At 38.3% G+C, this 20,442-nt stretch overlaps 4 protein-coding genes and 1 pseudogene across 5 annotated transcripts; 2 read left to right on the forward strand and 3 right to left on the reverse strand.

Moving 5' to 3' along the window:
• On the forward strand, positions 1-3,082 carry LOC107958115 (protein WEAK CHLOROPLAST MOVEMENT UNDER BLUE LIGHT 1). The gene is made up of 2 exons (XM_016893789.2): positions 1-930; positions 1,118-3,082. Exons 1-2 carry the CDS (start codon positions 169-171, stop codon positions 2,828-2,830), a joined length of 2,475 nt encoding a protein of 824 aa, XP_016749278.1. The 5' UTR covers positions 1-168; the 3' UTR covers positions 2,831-3,082.
• Positions 3,083-4,346: 1,264 nt separating this feature from the next.
• Positions 4,347-6,729, reverse strand: LOC107958116 (alpha-amylase). Its single transcript, XM_016893790.2, has 4 exons — positions 6,447-6,729; positions 6,237-6,369; positions 4,829-5,619; positions 4,347-4,736 (listed from the first exon to the last, which is right to left on the reverse strand). The coding sequence occupies exons 1-4, from the start codon at positions 6,576-6,578 to the stop codon at positions 4,485-4,487; spliced, it is 1,308 nt and encodes a 435-aa protein (XP_016749279.1). The 5' UTR covers positions 6,579-6,729; the 3' UTR covers positions 4,347-4,484.
• Positions 6,730-7,807: 1,078 nt separating this feature from the next.
• LOC107958117 (sterol carrier protein 2-like) lies at positions 7,808-9,597 on the reverse strand (annotated as a pseudogene). Its single transcript, XR_001700583.2, has 4 exons — positions 9,298-9,597; positions 9,144-9,204; positions 8,284-8,386; positions 7,808-8,162 (listed from the first exon to the last, which is right to left on the reverse strand). The product of XR_001700583.2 is annotated as a sterol carrier protein 2-like (transcript).
• Positions 9,598-9,754: 157 nt separating this feature from the next.
• On the forward strand, positions 9,755-12,146 carry LOC107958118 (thioredoxin-like 4, chloroplastic). The gene is made up of 4 exons (XM_016893792.2): positions 9,755-10,044; positions 10,627-11,244; positions 11,436-11,489; positions 11,870-12,146. Exons 2-4 carry the CDS (start codon positions 10,774-10,776, stop codon positions 11,987-11,989), a joined length of 645 nt encoding a protein of 214 aa, XP_016749281.1. The 5' UTR covers positions 9,755-10,044; positions 10,627-10,773; the 3' UTR covers positions 11,990-12,146.
• An 802-nt stretch (positions 12,147-12,948) lies between these two features.
• Positions 12,949-19,353, reverse strand: LOC107958119 (abscisic acid 8'-hydroxylase CYP707A1). The gene is made up of 11 exons (XM_016893793.2): positions 19,037-19,353; positions 18,660-18,915; positions 18,179-18,182; positions 15,484-15,545; positions 15,134-15,283; positions 14,796-15,044; positions 14,509-14,598; positions 14,306-14,384; positions 14,002-14,108; positions 13,728-13,846; positions 12,949-13,353 (listed from the first exon to the last, which is right to left on the reverse strand). The coding sequence occupies exons 1-11, from the start codon at positions 19,234-19,236 to the stop codon at positions 13,254-13,256; spliced, it is 1,416 nt and encodes a 471-aa protein (XP_016749282.1). The 5' UTR covers positions 19,237-19,353; the 3' UTR covers positions 12,949-13,253.
• Between the last annotated feature and the right edge of the window lie 1,089 nt (positions 19,354-20,442).

Below are 20,442 nucleotides of genomic sequence, written 5' to 3' on the forward strand. Positions count from 1 at the left end.
TTTTTCTAAAATTTACTCTTTATGTTAAACATATAATTGCTGATTTTCAACTCTGCTCCTTTTGTTCGTGGAATTAGATCTTGATTAAGCTGTGAATTTTTGTTTCTTTTCCACGTCCCCTGAATGGTGTCTGTTTTCTTGGTTTCAGACACCTTATAATCTTCAAAGATGGGGAATGTAAAAGCAGAAGAGATGCCTCGTTCAGAACCTGTTTCATTACTTTTAGACATGGACCATAATTCTGGTGAAGGTCCAGCAAGTAACGAAACAAAACAACCTGAAAGTCATTTGTCAGTAATTAAAGGACAAGAAGACAGTAGAACAGAATGTGCAGATTCAACTTCGTCAGTTGAAATTGAGACAGATCATCAGGGTAGACTGATGAATGACTCGAGGACAGGGGGAACTCATGACAATTCTGATGAAGAACCCTCTCAAAGTACTGGTTCCAATCCAATGGTTGGAGATTCTAAAAATGACCATTTAGAACCAGCTAGGCTTTCTGATGGACAACAATCTCAAGAAGCCAATTCTGTTGTTAATTCGCTTATTAATAACGACAATGGCAAGCTTTTGCCTTCTGTTTCCGCCCATCAATTGAAAACGAGTGGGCTTACCTTGCCCCTTTTTGATGCTGGGTCCTCTCTTGATGGTTCTCCTGTTATGCTTGATGGCGTCATTTCATCTTCTTCCAAGGTCAATGACTCTAAGACAGGAGATGCTAAAAATGAGGATCATGTATCCCAAATCACTGATCTCACTCCGCATCATCGAAAGATGATCAGATCTGCTAAATCTTTTAGCCCTTCACAGAAAAAGCAAGTAGATTTAAAAAGAGATCTTTTAGCACCTTTTGAATCAGTTAAAGAAGCTGTTTCCAAGTTTGGAGGAATCGTTGATTGGAAAGCTCAGAGAAATCGAACTTTGGAGGTATTTTAGATATGTTAATATAATCTGCAATGCTGCAATATATTTTTGTTATGTCTAATGAATGTCGTTTTATCTTTAATTTTGTTAAGCTTTTTATCAATTTTATTTGATCATCATAAATTCTTCTTTTCTCTCTGCCTACTTTGTTCATTTCCACTGAAACTTAAAATTTATTTTTGTGTTATAGAGAAGCAAGCTTGTGGAACAAATGTTTGTGAGAGTGCAGAAAGAGAAGCCTGAATATAAGAAACGACCAGAGGATGCTGAAGAGGAAAAATTGAATGTATTAAAGGAGCTGGACAGCACAAAGAGACAAACAGAAAAGCTCAAGCTACACTTGGAGAGAGCACAAACTGAAGAGAATCAGGCAAAGCAAGACTATGAACTAGCCAAGTTTAGAGTGGATGAGATGGAACACGGGATTGGAGATGAGGCTAGTGTTGCAGCAAGGGCACAGCTTGAGGTTGCTAAATCCAGGCATGCAGCTGCAGTTTCGGAACTGAAATTCGTTAAAGAAAAGTTAGAAACATTAAATAAGGAATATGCTTTTTTGATGAATGAAAGAGATACCGCGGTTAAGAAAGCTGAAGAGGTTGTTTCTGCTTCAAAGGAGGTTGAGAAAATGGTGGAAGAATTGACTATTGAGTTGATTGCCACAAGCGAGATCTTAGAGTCTGCACATGCTGCCCATGTGGAAGCAGAAGGGAAAAGGATTAGAGTAACCCTGGCCCGAGACCAAGATACTAAGCATTGGGAGAAGGAACTAAAACAGGTTGAGGAGGAGCTTCAGAGACTCAATCAACAAATTTATTCAGCAAAGGATCTGAAATCAAAGATAGACTTTGCTTCAGCCCTGCTCCTTGATTTAAAAGCTGAGTTAGCTTCTTATAAGTCACAGACATCAAAGACGACAACTCACATTGATGTACACGCTTTCGTTGCTTCATTACAGAAGGAACTTGAAGACGCCAAGGTCAATATAGAAAAAGCAAGTGCAGAAGTGGATTGTTTGAAGGTGGCTACCATTTCATTAAAATTAGAGCTTGACAGGGATAAGTCTGAGCTTGCCAATAAGCAGAGAGAACACATGGCTTCAAGTGCAGTTGCTCTTTCGGAGGCTGAGCTGGCAACAGTAAAACGAGTGGCTGATGAGGCTAAGTCACTTGCTGAAATGGCCCGTGAAGATCTGCACAAGGCAGAAGAAGGAGCAGCGCAAGTAAAGGCGGGAGCAAGTGCTATGGAGAGTCGATTACTTGCAGCTGAAAAAGAGATAGAGGCCGCCAAGGCTTCGGAAAAGTTAGCTTTAGCTGCAATCGAAGCATTTGAAAAGAGCGAATCAACTAAAAGCATTGATAATATGGATTCACCACCTAGTGTAACACTTTCCACAGAGGAGTACTACAACCTCGGTAAACGTGCAAATGAGGCAAAGGAAGAAGCCAAGTTAAGGGTAGAAGCTGTTGTATCTCAAGTTGAGGTAGCTAAGCAATCTGAGTCAATAAGCTTGGAAAGGTTGGAAGAAGTAAACCGAGAGATGGCTGAAAGAAAGGAAGCACTAAAAGTTGCTATGGTGAAGGCTGAGAAGGCCAGGGAAAGGAAGTTTGGTATTGAGCAAGAATGGAGAAATTGGAGGGGTGAACCAAAGGCTACTGAATTGAGTCAAGGGGAAAACCCTCCAAGGCCAAGTTCTGAAGGAAAGAAAGAAACCAAAAACTTTAAACCCAGTACTTCAGCAAGCTCCAAGACATATAAGCAGGGGAACAACGCAGAAACCGAATCACTCCCCAAACCCAAGCTTGAAAAGAAAAAGAAGAAGTCGTTATTGCCCAAGATTTTCACCATTTTTTCCTGGAAGAAGTCACACTCAAGTTCATCCAAGTCCCACGTAAGTCGTAAATGAAGTGTCGTGTTATACGGTACCTATTGTTGTGATTTTACCTCCTCTTTCCTGGGTTATCGTAGCCATTGAGAACATTTTTTTGATGTACGATAAAGTTGACAACCTTTTTTTTGCATACTGGGAAGGGTTGTATCATGTACGGCCGAAGGATTTGGACTCTGGAGTGAGTAAGGGAGATGGTTCTGTGTAGGCTTTTGAGACACTTGTAAAAGCGATGTTTGTTGCCAGGATAGAATTTGATTTGTTCTTCACAGTATGCTTATTTTAAGAAATTTTTAACCTAGTCCTTCCGAAAACAAAATTTTAAAGAAACTAGTAGATTTGGGCCCTTGAACTGCAATTCGATGCTAAAATCTTGAATAAAATCTAGAGCGGGGCCCTAATACTATGTTCTGTATTTTCTTAAAAATATTCTTGTAAGGGATTGTTTGTGTGTTAATAATTCACAATTGGAAGCATAAACAATGTCATCAAAACATGATATGTTTCAATTGGAATAGATCAATGCAAAAGAAAAAATATAAATTTTCTGAAATTTCAAGTACACTATGTCATATCAAAGTCTTACTGGTTATCATGCATGAAACGACTATCAACAATGGAGACATTTTAAGGACTATCTTATAACAATAGCAGCTTTTCAAGCCCTCCTGATTTATGGTAGCATTCATGAGATCCCTGTTAAACTTGCCTGTTGCTTTATCAAAACAATATGAAAAAGGAAATTACATCGACCAAAATAATATATTTTGAACTCTGCTTCACAAATTTAACATAATTTGACATCAAATCTCGGTTTCCAATGATGATTTGAAACCTTCTATATTGTACGATGCCAGTCAGTCCGTCTTCTCGGGTGACGGGCTCATTTCCGAGTCAGCCAATGAAGATGAGCTTCATGCCGCTTGAACGAAAGAGGAAGCAGCGATAGCAACTCGCCCTGAGGGAGATCAACCAGCAACTAGATTGACTGGCACGGAGCCTGATTCACTCGCCCCCGGAATGTCTTCTTTTCGCCCATTTAGTCTTCCCCAGGTTCTGGGAGCAGCGATTGACTATCTTGATGCGGAGGGGTCGCTTCTTCATGAACCAAAAGTTACATCCTAAAGCAACAGATCCTCTTTCTCACAGCATTTTCGGAGCAGGTTCAGTGCTTTCTTTAGCCTTGGGAGAAATCGATTCGATAGTGAGAATCGATTGAGAGTTAACCATGCTTTTATTTATTTTCAATCAAATCTCCATTTGAAATTGCAATTGAATCCCATCACTTCGTCTCTTTCTTTATTATTTTCTTTCCTTTCGTTTTCACGGTTTAATTTTTCCCCTTCTCTTTCACTTTTTATTCTATGTTATTTTCCTTCCTTACCGACCCGTATATGCATGTATACTAATCTTCTGTAGAAAAGACCTCTCTCCATAAAAAAATATAACTTGAAGCTATACTACCCCTGGAAAATTGTTCAAGAGATCTGACAGCTTATTTTTGACAAGGCAATCATCACAAAGTAGATTATAGTACTATTAAACATATATTCATTTATTTATTTTCTCAGTAACATTCATACAGACATAGCCATTAAGAAATTTAACCAAGTATGAGCCTTTTGAACATCGTCGAGGGACACTTTTTGAACATTGAGTTGTGTCCACTGTCTCACTTCTTTGCCCACACGGCGTAGTCTTTCCCTGAGGTAGCAAGCTGGTAGTTGGAAGGTACAAGGTTGCCCAGGTCCATCTTTGGGCCAATCTTGGTAATGATTTTCTCATCAATTGCGGCAACATACAGATCAGAATCAGAGGCTAGAATATCAACCTTGCTTGTTTCACTGATCCCATTCTTTCTCCTTATGGTTGCCAATTTAGTAATCTCATCCTTTAATCCCCAATCAACAAAGTGATCATAGAACTGCACATCATAAATTCAAGTATTCACTGGGTTGCTGAATGGTGATAATGAAAAACGAGAAGAAAGAAAGAAGAGAGGATGACAGAAATTACTATTGATGGAGTGCCGGGATGGGTGAGAATATAAGCATAGCCCTGGATGACTTTATCAGATGGGAAAGGCCAAAGCTTTTGAGTAGACCCTGTGTCATGATTATCGATGAAAGTCACTGCCTTTTGGGGCAAAAGTCCAATCATTCCAGGAGGTTCCCCATTGGAATCCTTCAACCGCCACAACTCCCCTTGCACTGCAGCATTCAGAACCCCTTTCGTGGTGAAATCGAATGCTTTGACAACCCCACCGGCAGCTTCAACCCAATCTTTGAGAGCTCCACGGTGTGCATCTTGACTATCCTGCCCCAAGGAAAGATCTTCCCATTTCTCCCCAACAGCAAAATCTGGTGAAGTTCGTTCCATATAGATTTTGGTGATGCTTGGGGCATACCCTCTCACGAAATCAAATCTCCATCCATCAAAACCAATTTCGGTCTTTAACCAATTCATCCAGTCAGACAACTCTTTTTGAACCCTTGGGTTGAGATGGTCAATGTCGGGAGCTGGTGGATAATCCAGTCCAGTGTCGGGATTGCCTGTCCCATCTGAATACTCCTTATCGTTCCCACAAATGAAAGATGGTCCCCAATCTAATCGATCATCTGGAGTTCCTCCTTCGAAAATGCAGTATATTCCTCTTCCATCTTTCCTCTCTGCTGTTCTATGGTTTATTACTATGTCAGCTAAACATTTTATTCCCTTCTGATGGAAAGCTTTTATTAGTGACTTCAATTCAGCCTGAGATCCATACTTCGATGCATCAAGATCATATAGCCTTCCTGGCAGATATCCTGGAGCACACATGGAAAAATATTTGTTACGTGCTTCCTTAACAGCAATTCGAAGTAATACAATAAAAGAGAAGGGGAAACAGGACAGAAAGTAAACAGAGATTATGTATATGCATGTCCCATTTTTTTTAATTTGAAATTCACTCTTGTTTAGTAGTCACATTGAGTCTGATCAAATATGAAATCAAGTCGGGCTTCTAAATAGGAGGTAAAGCTCTCCAAACATTATCTTTTCCATCAATAAAGCTCAAAGCCAAAACCTTGATTAAGTAGCATCGAGCTCTTTATCCCTCCTCAACAAACATGGGTACGTCTCATCTTTCACTTTCATGTTTATTTTGGTCTAACTGTAATATCTCTTTCATGGGAAGAGTACTAATAGAAAGGTATTTTTCTTTTAATACAAAGAGGCCGCAGTCCGAGCATAGGAAAGGAGTTATAGATGTTGAGATTAAATTTCCAAATTTGTAACATGTCATTTTTTATGGTGAATTAATTGAAAGGTGTATACTCATTAATTTTCCTTAGATCTTTCAGTGTTAAAGGTAATTAACATAATCTTAATTGGCATCAGCTCAGGCGCACAATCGATAATAGGCACTCGAAACATGAAATACCTTGGGGTCCAACTGATTGAGAGGGTGGAGGAAGCCAGACATGAGTAACACCAGCATTAGCGATATCAGGGATGGAGTTCTTGAGAGAGTTATACCATCCTCCAGCCTTATTACACGACTCCCAGTTGAAACCCTACACGTCATCATCAATTAGTCGCAGAATTGCAGATAAGTCGTGAGGGTAGATGAAATAACAAGTGCAAGCTATACCTGGAATAGCAAGCTTGGAGACGTCAAAGATGGAAAGATATAGAGGAAAAGAGAAAGGAAGCAAAGTGAAGTTACACAACTCATTCTCTGTATTTTTATATATATATATATGTTTCGTTCTCTTAGCCTCATGAGACGAGCTTGGTGAATGGTGATATGCTTCTGGCTTTATATAGGCACCAATTCCTGTTTCAAGATGACACAATGCACATATGGTTCATTGTGAACACTGAAACTGAGGAAATGTTTCTTTGCTTCAATCTTGATTCGCAAATAAGTCATCTGTATTAATTATTGCCATATACATATTCTTATCCTCTTTATTTGGTTCCTGGATAAAACAGCCAAAGATGTTGGACATAGCTGAGAATAATCAGGAGGAAGGTGTTTACACTAAAACACTTTATTTTGCGGACATTCGAGCAGTGGAGGCACATTGTGGTGCATGGGTAGCAAGTAGCGACTTCATCAGTTAAAGCCAAAAACGCTTTTCGATTCTTCGTTTCCCACGACACTCCAAAGGGGAATGCTCGATGAGGTCCCCGCAAGTAGGGTTTCTGGTGGGTCATTTCATACATGGAGATAAGCTCTTTTCTCACACGAAATTCTCATCATCTACTTTACGTAATAAGTATTTATCTTGCCTACACACAAATCACGTTGTAACTTGCAAGTTGTGAAAATTGCAAAAACAAAAAGTTCTTTTTTTTTTTTTCTGTCAAAGCAAAATTCCCTTGTAAAATAGTGCATGTATAGGCCGGTAACGTCGCCATCCTACAGGAAATAGCAGATCCTGGAAGCCTATGAAAAGGTTCTGGTTTGAGATTAATGGAAAGAGACATAATAATATCGAAAAGCTAGGAATGTATAATATATAAGTAGTAATTGCGGCCAACCTTCATTCACACGAGAAAAACAATACATGCAATGCTGCATTTTCCCCTATCTAGACATATGTTTTTTTATATGGATATATTCAATTTTTAAGTTTTTTTTTTCTATATATTTGAAAAATCATTACTACCATATATTCAAATATATTGTGTACAAGTGCTGAACAACTTCCATCTATCTAGATCAGCAGATAAAAAATATTTAGTATATGGAAATCCTTATAAAATTTTCTTCTGTTAATTTCTGACTTATCTAAGTATAATGTAATCAAAGGCTATTATTTTTGGCTAAACAAATAATTGGCATTTATCAAAAGAAAGAAAAAAAACTCTTCCATTGGCATCTTATTCCGACACTTTCAGTCTCGATCGAAAAATTCCCTTAATCTTTGCTATCATTGAGCAGCCTTATCCAATGTTTGACTTGGAGTACTTTATGCAATCATTTTATTAAAATGGCCAAGTGGATCCAACAAAGCATATAGTTGTATTTATTAAAAGACCAAGGAACATATTGAAGTTGTTCAATATAATGGATTGGGGAACCTTATAGTACAAATCCTTATGGATTAGTCGCCTTACGATCTGGTAATCTAATATATAAAGCAATGACAAAAGTCAAGTGTACTATCAAAGAAAAAGGTTGACAGAATCACAGAGACACGGACAACTTCCATTTATCATTTTCCCACTTGGAGCAACATACGAAAGAACTAACACATAATACATTAGCATCCCTGCTCACATCTTTGCAGGTTTTGGGAAAATGTCAGGAGTGAACTTCTGAGCTGCGCTCAAGCTCCCCTTAATCTTCATCGCACCCCTGCATCATCAATATCACTGTATTAACAAGGGAAATCCTCGACATTGCAAACTCCCATCCCCCGGGACAAAAGAAATCACTAACATTACAGGGAAAATAAATGGAAATTGTAGAATTGTACCTCATAAAAGCAATCTGTGGATTCATCTTTCCAGTGGCAACCTTCATAAAATCATCATCCTTGAACGAAAATATAGCATCAGGCTTTCCCCCTTCATATTTACCTGCATTTCAGAGTGATAAGATAATGAACATCTTTATATTGAAAGACAAAACAATTAGGGGGACTTGATCGTATATGTCTATGAATTGACAAAATCATACTTGAATCTCCAGGAGAAAGTAATCGAAATAAACACTAAACAGTTACAAACAGAAAAAGTCAAGATTACCAATTTCATATGGCAAAGATACAGAAAATTTAATCTTTAACATAAAAGCACCATATCTTCAAGTGCTAATTGGGAGAAAAAATAAGGGGACTTAGCCATTGAACAACTAATAAGGGGTAGCAGTCCAAGCTGACATAAAATTAATAAATTTTTATTACCATGGCAAAAAGATGGGGAAGCTATTGAATTAGTGAAACGGGGTCAGCCGTGCTACCATTATCGCAGAGACAAAGAGGTTAATAACCAAATAAACATGATTGAAAAAAATATAAAAATGACAAAAAGATAAAAATCCTGGCAACAAAATGTATATTATAGTTAGCAGCAAAGGAGCAGCGGTCTAGAGGCCAGATACTTGCAACCAAGCAAGCACGCCATTTAATTTCCAATAGAAAGATTAACTTTTGTAGCAAAAACTTCAGCAGATTATACAATGCAACAGATACAAACTTCAAACACTATTCCATCTTTGCAATTTACAAGCTACGATCTAATCAAGAGGCAGATCATATAAACAAACCCAACCAAGACAAAGAAAAGATTGAATTAACAAAAATGGAATATCTCTTAAATAATTAAAGGGGCTAACCTTTAGTAACCTCTCCTTTCTTGAGGTCAACAATGTAAGAAACCTCATCAAATCCAATTTTCTACACGTCATAAATAAAACCCAGAAATTAAAGCAAGCTTTTAAATAAAATTGAAATTTTGGAAAAAGGTTAAAATTTGAATAAAGGATGGACCTTGGGGGCAATATTGATTTGGTAAACGAGGCCGATCTTCTTGGTGAGCTCTTTACCAGCATCACTAGCCAAGTGAGCCTTTTGGGCTTACAGAAACCAAAATTATCGGATTTCAACTCGGTATTCGCCATTATTAAACCAAAATTACAGAAACCGAAGAAGAAGAAGAAGAAGAGACTGGAAATTAGCTTGGGCTTACGATTGAAATTTGTTTTCTTCGCCCATACGACGCTGTTTCCCAGGCGATATAATCAAACCTGACACACTTTCCAATAAAAACTTTTTTATTGGATGAAAGTTCTAGTATGGGATTTGTTAATAGTTGCTTGCATTTTCTCTTGAAGATGATGTCTTTTGGGCCTTTGGGATTTGGGTTTTGATATTTTATGATCAATGGGCTAACCCAAAATTTATTTTCTCATTAAAAGACTTAAGTAAAACTAACTAATTCCAAGAATAACCATGTCATTCAAAGATTAATTTAAGTATGAAGGACGAAAAGACGGTTTCAATTTAATTAGTAGTAGATGATTCACCTTTACATGCAAATTTGATTTTGGTTTTGTTAGTATAATAACATTTGGGACAAAAGACGTTCCACTTAGACAAATAATTAAGGAAGAGGCGAATAAACGGATATATGGATAAAGTATAAAACTTGAAAAGCGGATATGGTAGTGGCGTGTCCGCTTCTCATTCGAAGCTTCTTCAGTTATCGGCATAAGCTCAACTCTCGACTGCCCGCAGGTAAGCTGCTAGCTTTTCATTAAGTTCTTCAATTTCTCTCCTATGCAGAAAACTCGTAGTTTTAATACTCAGTTTCTTAACTTTTAGCTTGCTGTTCTTGTCGAAACTTGGTTCCCTGTAGTTTATGTTTATCGCAAATATGTGAGGACCGACGAGTATTTATGAGCTATAAACTGATCTTATCAGTGGATCGATTAGTTTTATGATGCTTTTGCTTAGCAGAAAGAAAACATAACTTCAATAATAACAGTGGGTTTCATAGAGAAAATGGCCTAGTGTGAAGTAAAGTAAAAACAAAATGGAAGATCAGAAAATTGGGGTGTAAATGGAACGTGGATATTGCTTTATTTAGTTCAAGATTGTAGAGTTTGGATAAAGATATGAAAACACTGTCATTTATTCCACTTCTGATAACTTGGGAATATGAAATCCTATATCATACCTTCTATTTTTGTTTGTCATTGAGTTTTAGACTTATCATGAATCCATGGAGGGTTATTTATGTTAGAAATAGAGCACAGATTTTAATCTTGGAGAAAATTCTGATGGTTTGTATGTTTGTGTTGGTATATATGTATATAGTGAACTTACTGATGGCAGTCTGATTGATAGCATTCAAGGAACAAGTGATATATGCTTGAAAGATGATCTGAAGTTCATCCTCTAAATTCATAAATTTTGGGTGGTTTCATTTATATTTCTGTGGTGGAGGGATTGCTGTAGGCAGTGATGCAACAGCAGAATATTCTGTACAGTAATACCTCTTTCATTTTCAGAAAAAATCTTTATGGACAATTCAATCATAGAATTACCTGTACCTTCCCCAACTTACATCATAATCAAAGTCATGTTAGTCTTTTGATGGCCAAAATACCATCTATAACTATAAGTTCCCACTTGGATGCTTTGGAAATTAGCCACGCATTACAACACGGGTGCATCAAAGGTGTGGCTGATGAAAATCAAGGGGAATTATCTGACGAAGACGACGATCTGTGCCCTGTGGACTGTGTTAGAGAATTTAAGACTGATGAAGAATTCTTAAAAATTCTTGAAAAGGCCAAAGAAACTAATTCTTTAGTTGTAGTAGATTTTTATCGGACTTCTTGTGGAAGCTGTAAGTACATCGAGCAAGGGTTCTCAAAGTTATGCAAGGGTGCTGGCGATGAAGATGCTGGAGTAATTTTCTTGAAACATAATGTGAGTGTCTTTTTCACGACCCGAACTTTGAAATTTTTTGTTGATTGCTTATAATTCATGCATCTATCCTATATTCTAATCTATGGCTTCTGTTAAAGAATAGAAGAGCTTAAGATAGAATTTTCATGGTTGATAGGAGGGGATTTTGAGCCACAAAAACATGAGCTCTTATTATCTGTTTTCTTCCGCAGGTAATCGATGAGTATGATGAACAGTCTGAAGTTGCTGAAAGACTTAGAATCAGGGTAATCTCTATTTGAACATTTAATCCCATTCCTCCAAATACTGACTAATTTGCAAATCTGTTACAATTATTAGCCATTTAGGATGATTCATTTATGATGAATATGGGAACTTGAGCGTAACCAAAATTTGCTTGCTGTCTTTTCTGTTGGATGATTCTATCATAGCTGAAACAGACTAGAAATCTTAATTTGTGGATAAAAGAATTTTGGCTACTTGTGAACGTTTTTTTTTAAATCAAACTGCTAATAAAGAAATCAGTATGAAAGGTAAAATTTTACATCTATTACAAAAATCAGGATGGAAGTTTTAGATGTATCCTAATATGCAAAGATGATTGTCACGTGTCACTGTATATTAAGATGAATCTGAATTATTGCAGGCAGTGCCTCTTTTTCACTTCTATAAGAATGGAGTTCTCTTGGAAGCATTTCCAACCAGAGACAAGGAGAGAATTGTTGAAGCCATTATGAAATATACATCTACTACTCAAGATGCTTAAGCAAAGGTTCCCTTATTTTCAAACTTTGCTTTTGCAATAAAATAGTCATAAGATGCTTGGAATGGATGGACCAGATTAATTGGTATATAACATATTACTACTGTAATCATTATTTACAGGGTGTACTTAAATAGTGAAACTGTTTTTCTTTTTGCCCCATTGTTTTGCTCTTTATTTTCAATGGCATTGTTTGCTTGTTCATTTTCAGCTGTGTGTTGAGTTATAATATGCTTGGAATTTATCTGACGAAGATGAAGAAGCCTTTTAGTTTTAGATATGGCTTTTGTAAAAATTAGTGAACCTCTCAAGTCAAACTCTAGATATGGCATATCTAGAAATTAGATGATAAGGAATATGACACGATTCAAATGAGGGGAAAACCATATATACAAATCATATATTGCCTGGCCACTCACTGCATGATAAGGTTCAATGTCATGTCTTGGAGACAGATTTTCGAATGAAACAAATTGAAAAGAGTGGTTAAGTAGGATTTAATCAATACATACAACACTCAGAAGGATGAAGATAACTCTTGTTCATCTTCTTATGCCAGATTTGAAGTATGTGAAGAAAAGAAATCAAGCAAGCAGGCCATTATGAACTCGATTGACTCAGCAGGGTTAAACTAAATGCATTCCCCACATCAGTAAAAGATGCATAAAATATCATGGCCAGCCAAAGCTGGTGCTGGCTGGTAATGATTAAAATGGTAATTGAATCGAGGCTATCAAGCTCTGGTATCCACATCTAGTTAGTAGGGTCCATAAGGGCAAGACAGCACAAACTGTGGTCAGCAAGCTTGGGTGTGCTTCAAAGGGTGCACACCTGTTGGAGACAACATCCATTGTAACTTATCCAATGGTAGTTTGACACATGTATCCTTTGCAGCCCCTGGCAGAGAGCTCCTTTGTGAAAACGATTTGCAGATATAAATGTAAAATTTGGAATAGTACTTGTTTGTTAACTGAAACCTTTCGATTATCATAAATATCAAATTTGGAGCTACAACTTGCTTGCCGCTAAAAGATGGAGTAAAAAAGGCTTTTAATGACAATGAGAATGAACTAAAACTGAGATGGATGGGAAACAAGTTGGTATCTATCCCCAGGAGAGCTTGGAAGGGGATTTGCTATAAATCAGGTGGTAAAAATGGAAACTGCTCAGTTGAAAGTTTTGCTGTAGAGACAAAGGGAGTGAAATGGGAGCGGAGCATTGCATTACTGCTCTTATTGTAATCCACCCACCATCCGTGCTTGCCTTTCTATGTTGTAGATTCTTTCCAAAATCTGGTGGGGAGTCCTTGCTGAGGGACTGGAAATGGGCCATACTGAATTCCACTTTCGGATCCTACCACTTCCCACCTGCAAAACCCAACAAAAATGTTACTGTCAGCAGTTATTTGCAAAGAAACAAGTCCCCTTCCAACACCGAGGGTCTATAATTCGATTTCTTGGTGTCTCTTTCCATCATTTTAATGAATTTAGTCACCTTACTTCAAATAGCCACTTGCATGAAAAGGAATATCATTGAAGGATTGTCTCAAAACATCATATAGTAGAACATTCCCTTAAAACTTGATTAGGAATGTTTTTTGCAGTGACAATAAGAAAATCTCAGTGAAGGGGACCGTTAGGAGAATATGGTCCAACACTCAAGTTACTGTTAAAACAGTGTGGTGTGTTTGTATGATAGGAGCATTGCATATTATTTGCACTTTAATTTCCAAACAACATACCTGAACTTGGAAACCAAGTGGTGGGTCACTATAAGCATCTCCAATTTTGCAAGCTCATTTCCAGGACAGGCGTGCACTCCACTGCCAAATGGCATGAAAGTATTGGGTTTTGGGGCAACCTACCCAAAAAAAAAAAAAAGGAACCCAGTGAGATAAACTCATCTTATGTACTACAACCAGAGAAACGCCTTTAATCATAAAGCATAAACGTTTATGCCAAGACCATAAATGAAAATATCCAAACACATTGTATACATCGAAAACACTTACATACCTCAAACCTTGAAGGATCGAATTTCTGCGGATCAGTAAAAAAATGGGGATTGTGATGAATGTTTCTGAACAGAGGCATTACTTTCCAACCTTTCGGAATGAGGTAACCTGTTGGCAAATTTAGAGTCGACAAGGCTAAGTACTTCAGCAACAAAACCTAAAGGGATCATCATTTATGTCTATAGTTTTTACATGGATGTTTGTTCCATATTTAGGCAAAGTTGCACTTTTATGACAATGTAGTCTACACCCAAATAAATCTAACTTGCGGGGTTCATGTATTACATAAATCGATTGATCCTCACCTTTGTAATCCACATCAGCAATTGCTTCTCTAAAAGTGAAGGATATGATGCTTGCCATTCTTAAAGTCTCTAATATAACCTGACCAAGTCAAAATGCTTTCCACTGTTAGCCAGATTTAGTGGATAGCCAAATCCAAGTTAGGGAGTCAAGGAAGGAACAAATTTCACTATGCAAGTCATTGTAATTGACGGTTCTCAGTCACCTTGTAAGTAATTGGCATATTCCGAGTATGTGACCAACTCAGCGGCTGATTGCTTTCTTCAGTTAATATTTTAATTGCCTTTTGTTCAGCCTACAAAAACAGGCTCACCATATTAATTTTATTAAGTTTATGCTGTAGTAGTACTGATCTTGCCTGAACATAAAAATTTCAACAACAAAGACAATCAATAAATGAGGGCATAGTGATCATACAGAAAGATAGACTGTTCTAGACCCCGGCAAAAAAAAAGGGAAAAAATGGTTAATTTGGCTTGTCCCAAGCCCTACCTTAACTGCCTCTAGAAGTTTCGGGTTGTCATGAAGGTACTTGACGATCCATGTCATGACACTGGCCGTCGTGTCCTGAGCAGCGAAAAGAGTTCCAATGATGTTATCGGCGATTTTATCGTCGGTTAGGACTTGGCCTTTTTCATCCTTGGAATTCAATAGGCAACCCAAAAGATCCTTTTCCAGCAACTTCTTCTCCTTCCTTTCACTTATGATATCACTCAATATCTTACTTAACCTCTTCCTTGCCTGAAGGGAATCCGTTTTAGTCACCGGAAAAAGGGAAGAAGACGGTTAATTTTAGGAGTGAACTAACAGGAATTGGATTTGCTTATTACCTGCAATGCCTTTCTGTAAGGAGTTCCAGGGATGTTTGTAGGGAAGGAGTTGTAGCCTTTGTCAACTATGAAGTAGTTCTTCTTAAGCTCCTCCCTATATCGAGCCTCGAGGCGGCCAAAGATCATTAGTATGCCAACTTCGAAAGAGAACTGCAATCATTTGGAGACAAATTGTTAAGCAGAGAGATCCAAAGACAGTATGAAACAAAACTTTTCAAAACTAATATATTTTAATAGGAAAAACTGTTTTGTCTCAGTACTTGTTAAAGTGGGAAATGAATTATAAAAAAAAAAAAAAAACTAGTTGACCCAATCATTTGTTTGACGACGACATTGAACCGAACAATAACCTTTTTCATTTCATGAAAGGTGTTAACGACATGCCCCCCATGCCAAGAATCTACGGTAGAGGCTGCTAGTGTCACGGGCCGCAGTTCAAAGCCCGTGACAAGCGCACCAAATGCATCCAATGGAGGTCTGTTGCTCAGATGGGGATCATTTGGCCTACGAGAACTGGCCCGATTCAAAGAGCTGTTGGACAGGCCTGTCACATTGAAGCCTGATAGGCCCGATAATGAAGATAGGACTAAGTAGTCTTAGAAGTTCTAATTGTACACAGCCTCTAATTCTGTAAAGTTAGAGTCCTAATTGAATACAGCTTTTAATTGTAGCCATCGGTTTTGGGGGAGCTCAACTATAAATAGAGAGCCTCCCCCTCATTTGTACTGACTCCTGTAATTGTTTCATTATTCTTTGTGAATAAGAATCGAGAGCATTTACTCAAACTTTTCTCTCAAGCGTTCTTGCTTTTGTTCATCTTTCAAAGATCGTTCTTAATTCGTTCTTCCGCTGTTCTTCATGGAAACTTTAAGGGAATTCTGTTGAATCCTTTATTGTTGCGAATTGAGCTAACTTAGGCGTTTTTACGGTTGAATCCATTATTGGTGGAAATTAGGCTGACTTAGGCATTTTTAAGCCAAAGGCCGCACGGATGTGTGGGAAAACTCCAAGTCCGTGACAAGTGGTATCCGAGCCAAGGTTTGAACCAAGTAATATTCGAGTTGTTGGTTCAAAGGCACCGTTGGGATGTCGAAAGAAGAGTTTGAACAAAGGTGGGCGAGGAAGTCTTTGAAGGAGACAATATCGGCAGTAGAGGAACGTGTGGGTAAACTCGAGGGATCCATGGAGGATGTAAAGGAGGCACTCGATGGGGTCGAGGATCACATAGCAAACTGGAAGGAGCAGTCCAGAGACTATGTAAAGATGTCTCTTGATTCCACCATGGACAAGGTAAACGAGTTGTTTAATTCACACAGGGATAAGCTGTCGGAAAGGAATGATGCTCTCGAGGCCATGATGATGGCTTTGAAGGAGGAAACAATGGCCACGACGAAGGCTTTGAGCACAAGAATAGAGGAGCTCGAGGGAGAGCTGTCCTTGTGTCAAGCAGCCGTGGGGAAAGGAGTGGCAAATGCAGCACTCAGTAATGAGGATGTCCCAAAGCCGAAAGAGTTTGTGGGGACAAGGTCTGCATGTGATGTGGATAATTTCTTGTGGAGGATGGAAAACTACTTCCGTGCCAAAGGCATCATGGAGGATGCGGTTAAGGTAAACACTGCTTCAATGTTTCTTACTGACATTGCGCTTTTATGGTGGCGAGGTAGGACCTCAAATAAAAGGCAAGGTGAGATTGGGACGTGGCAAGAGTTCCAATGCGAGTTGAAGAGACAGTTTTACCCAGAATTTGCCGAGGAAGAAGCTCGGGCAAAGTTGCAAGAGATAATGCAACGGGGCACAGTGAGGGAGTATGTTCAAGAGTTCAAGGAACTCATGCTCCAAATTTCAGATGTGACCGATGAAGAAGCATTGCTTGCTTTTCAAAAGGGATTAAAGCCGTGGGTCAGACATGAGGTGGAACAAAGAAGTGTCCAAAACCTGTCGGAAGCCATGATGGTAGTTGAGTCCGTGGTGAAGCTTGGTCTAGGGAAAGACAAGCTTGGGTCTTCCAAGTCCGATGGAAGGGACGTATGTGAAATGGATCACAAGGAAGATAGAGTTAATGGCAATGACAACGGCGACAATGGTGGTAATGGGAAACCACGAGTTGGGAAGAAGAAACCCAAGAGGAAAAGGGACAAGCTAAAATGCTTTCTCTGCGACGGTCCACACATGTTAAAGAAATGTTTGAAGAAATCCGCGCTTAAGGAGAAGCCAGTGGGTAAGGCCTTGGTACTTGGTTCGAGCGCAAAGGGTGTCGAAGCCAAGGAGGCCGAAAGCGAGAAGAAGCCAGTGGAGTGCTTCTTGTGTCATGGTCCGCATAGGTTGCGGAAGTGTCCGAAGAAGTCTGTCATCGAGGGGAACGATGGAGCAGACAATGAGCCCAAGAAGCTTGGTTCGAGCAAGGGAAAAGCCAAAGCCAAGAGGGCAAAGAGGAGCAAAAAGAAGCAAGTTAAGTGCTTCTTGTGCCGTGGTCCGCATGAGTTGCGGAACTGTCCAAAGCAAGCCGGAGTCGAAAGAAAGGCAACGTCTGAGCTTGGTGAGTCGTCAAAGGGGCTTCCACCCAAGGAAGAGGTGAGTTTGACATCTAACTTAGTGGAGAAAGTTGTGATGAAAACAGTGAAGCTGAGACCAATGAGGCTCAAGTTGAGTGAAGCGTCGGAGTTGGCCGAGTCATCGACAAGGCTTCCACCTATGGGAGAGGTAGGTGGTGCATCAGACTTCAAAGGAAAAGAAGCGATGCATGTGGGACAGTTGACCAGAGTAAATGCGACGAGCAGGACGGCTCGAGTTAAGAAGCGACAAAAGCCGAGGCAAAAATCCCTAAGAAAGGGAAAGGCTAAGGCGACGAGACGAAACCGAAGTGAATCAAGTCAGTGCCATTCAGAAGTCGCAACGAGGGCGTTGCGAGAATGGGTGGGGGAGAATGTCACGGGCCGCAGTTCAAAGCCCGTGACAAGCGCACCAAATGCATCCAATGGAGGTCTGTTGCTCAGATGGGGATCATTTGGCCTACGAGAACTGGCCCGATTCAAAGAGCTGTTGGACAGGCCTGTCACATTGAAGCCTGATAGGCCCGATAATGAAGATAGGACTAAGTAGTCTTAGAAGTTCTAATTGTACACAGCCTCTAATTCTGTAAAGTTAGAGTCCTAATTGAATACAGCTTTTAATTGTAGCCATCGGTTTTGGGGGAGCTCAACTATAAATAGAGAGCCTCCCCCTCATTTGTACTGACTCCTGTAATTGTTTCATTATTCTTTGTGAATAAGAATCGAGAGCATTTACTCAAACTTTTCTCTCAAGCGTTCTTGCTTTTGTTCATCTTTCAAAGATCGTTCTTAATTCGTTCTTCCGCTGTTCTTCATGGAAACTTTAAGGGAATTCTGTTGAATCCTTTATTGTTGCGAATTGAGCTAACTTAGGCGTTTTTACGGTTGAATCCATTATTGGTGGAAATTAGGCTGACTTAGGCATTTTTAAGCCAAAGGCCGCACGGATGTGTGGGAAAACTCCAAGTCCGTGACACTAGGGCATCGATATCGGGCACCAAGTTCCGAATAGCCTCAATAGACAATGAGGCTTGAACCAGCTTTCTGAGACGAGTGTGGTAGTCTCCTTGGTGAAAAAACAGCGCCGCTGGACCAACGAGACGCTCCTTGCTGTGGGGGTACGTGGGCTTAAACAGGTGAGCTTGAGTTACTAACACGAAGCGAGCTGCCTCGGGACTAGCCAACATAACAGAAGGGCAGCCTAATATGTGCGTTTTGAAAATCTCTCCATACCTGAACCACCATGTACTGAAGTTCAGTGAAAAAAGCACCCCAAAAAAAAAGTAAAAGAGAAAAAAGAAGCCAAAGAGAATCAAAGGCAGCAGAAGAGCAAAGCGAGGAGGGTTTCGAAAACCTTTTCTGTTTGGAAGCGAAAAATACATTTGGGTCTCGAGAATAGAGTTGGAGAGTTTCTCCTATATAAGGCCACCCCATTGATCCAGGAGGAAGCTGGGTCTCACTTTTCCCTTGGGATCCTTTCTTTTGTCTTCTTAACAATCTACACCAGACTAGAGTCATAAGTAAGATGGTGGCATATACAAGAATTCCAGCCATTTTTGTGTCGACCACAATGATCCCCCTTTGGAGAGCTGTTAGCTTAATTAGGTTAACCCTTACTCGTTCTACGATAAAATGCAAGATTTTCTAGGTTTGGCTATATGGTCACTCGTGGAAGGAGAAGGCATTCGCTTATATAGAAAAAATTGAAAGAAAGATACAGACAAGAAGGACGTATGTATGTATGTATGTATGTATGTCATTCAATGTTTTGTCACATATATGGTAAGATAAAAGATATTCATAGAAATCCACCAAAAACCATTGGACGTTATTTTACAGACAATTTTCACCAGGTATAAGCTCATGTACCAAATTCAAACCTATCCTTATCTTTATTACCATTTATTTTTGTTGGTATTAAGGAAGTGTTCACTAAGATAAGGCAACGAATCATACATGTTAATATTTAAATATCCATTTATTCACTATTATTTTTTAAATGGTTAGAATTATAAATAACATATTTTTATATTATATTACCAGGTTTTAAGTTTCCATATGATGTTAACAGCCTAATTTTTTTTTTCCGTATGTCAATCCTGTTCACGTGTGGCAACATAATTTTTTTATATATAATTTCTATTTTTTATTTTTAAATTAATAAAAACAATTGTTTAAAGTTATAATCTTTTTAAAATGAATAATAAAATCTAAAAAAATAATCTTTAAAAGTTTTGTTCTAAAAAAAACTTCAAACGTTTTTTTTTAATCTGTTTCAATTTAAGATTTTAAATTTAATTTCAGTGATATAACATTTTTCTAAAAAAAAATCATAGAAGATTATAATTCTTTTAAATATAAATAATGGCATATTAATTAAAATATATACCTAATTAAATATTAATTTAATTTTAAGTTTTGAATTTAAATAATTAGGCAAACTACACAACAGGTCATCCAACTATTGCATCTTTTCTTTTTTGGTCATCCATTTATTATTTTATTTAATTTGGTCACCCAACTAATCAAAATTATTTTTTGACTTATTTCCGTGTGAGAGTAACGTGACAATTAAAAAATCGATATAATAAAATATTAACCTTTAATTTTTATATATTATATCAATTTGATCATAATTTTAAAAAAATTAACCCTTAAAATTTATAAATGATGTCAATCCTCAAAATTTACTTTTCTCTCCCACTTTCCCCATTGCCATTACCATTGTTGGTTCCACCCTCACCTTTATCCAAAAGCAAC

This window comes from Gossypium hirsutum, chromosome A05, assembly GCF_007990345.1.
Source record: "Gossypium hirsutum isolate 1008001.06 chromosome A05, Gossypium_hirsutum_v2.1, whole genome shotgun sequence".
NCBI lineage: Eukaryota > Viridiplantae > Streptophyta > Magnoliopsida > Malvales > Malvaceae > Gossypium > Gossypium hirsutum.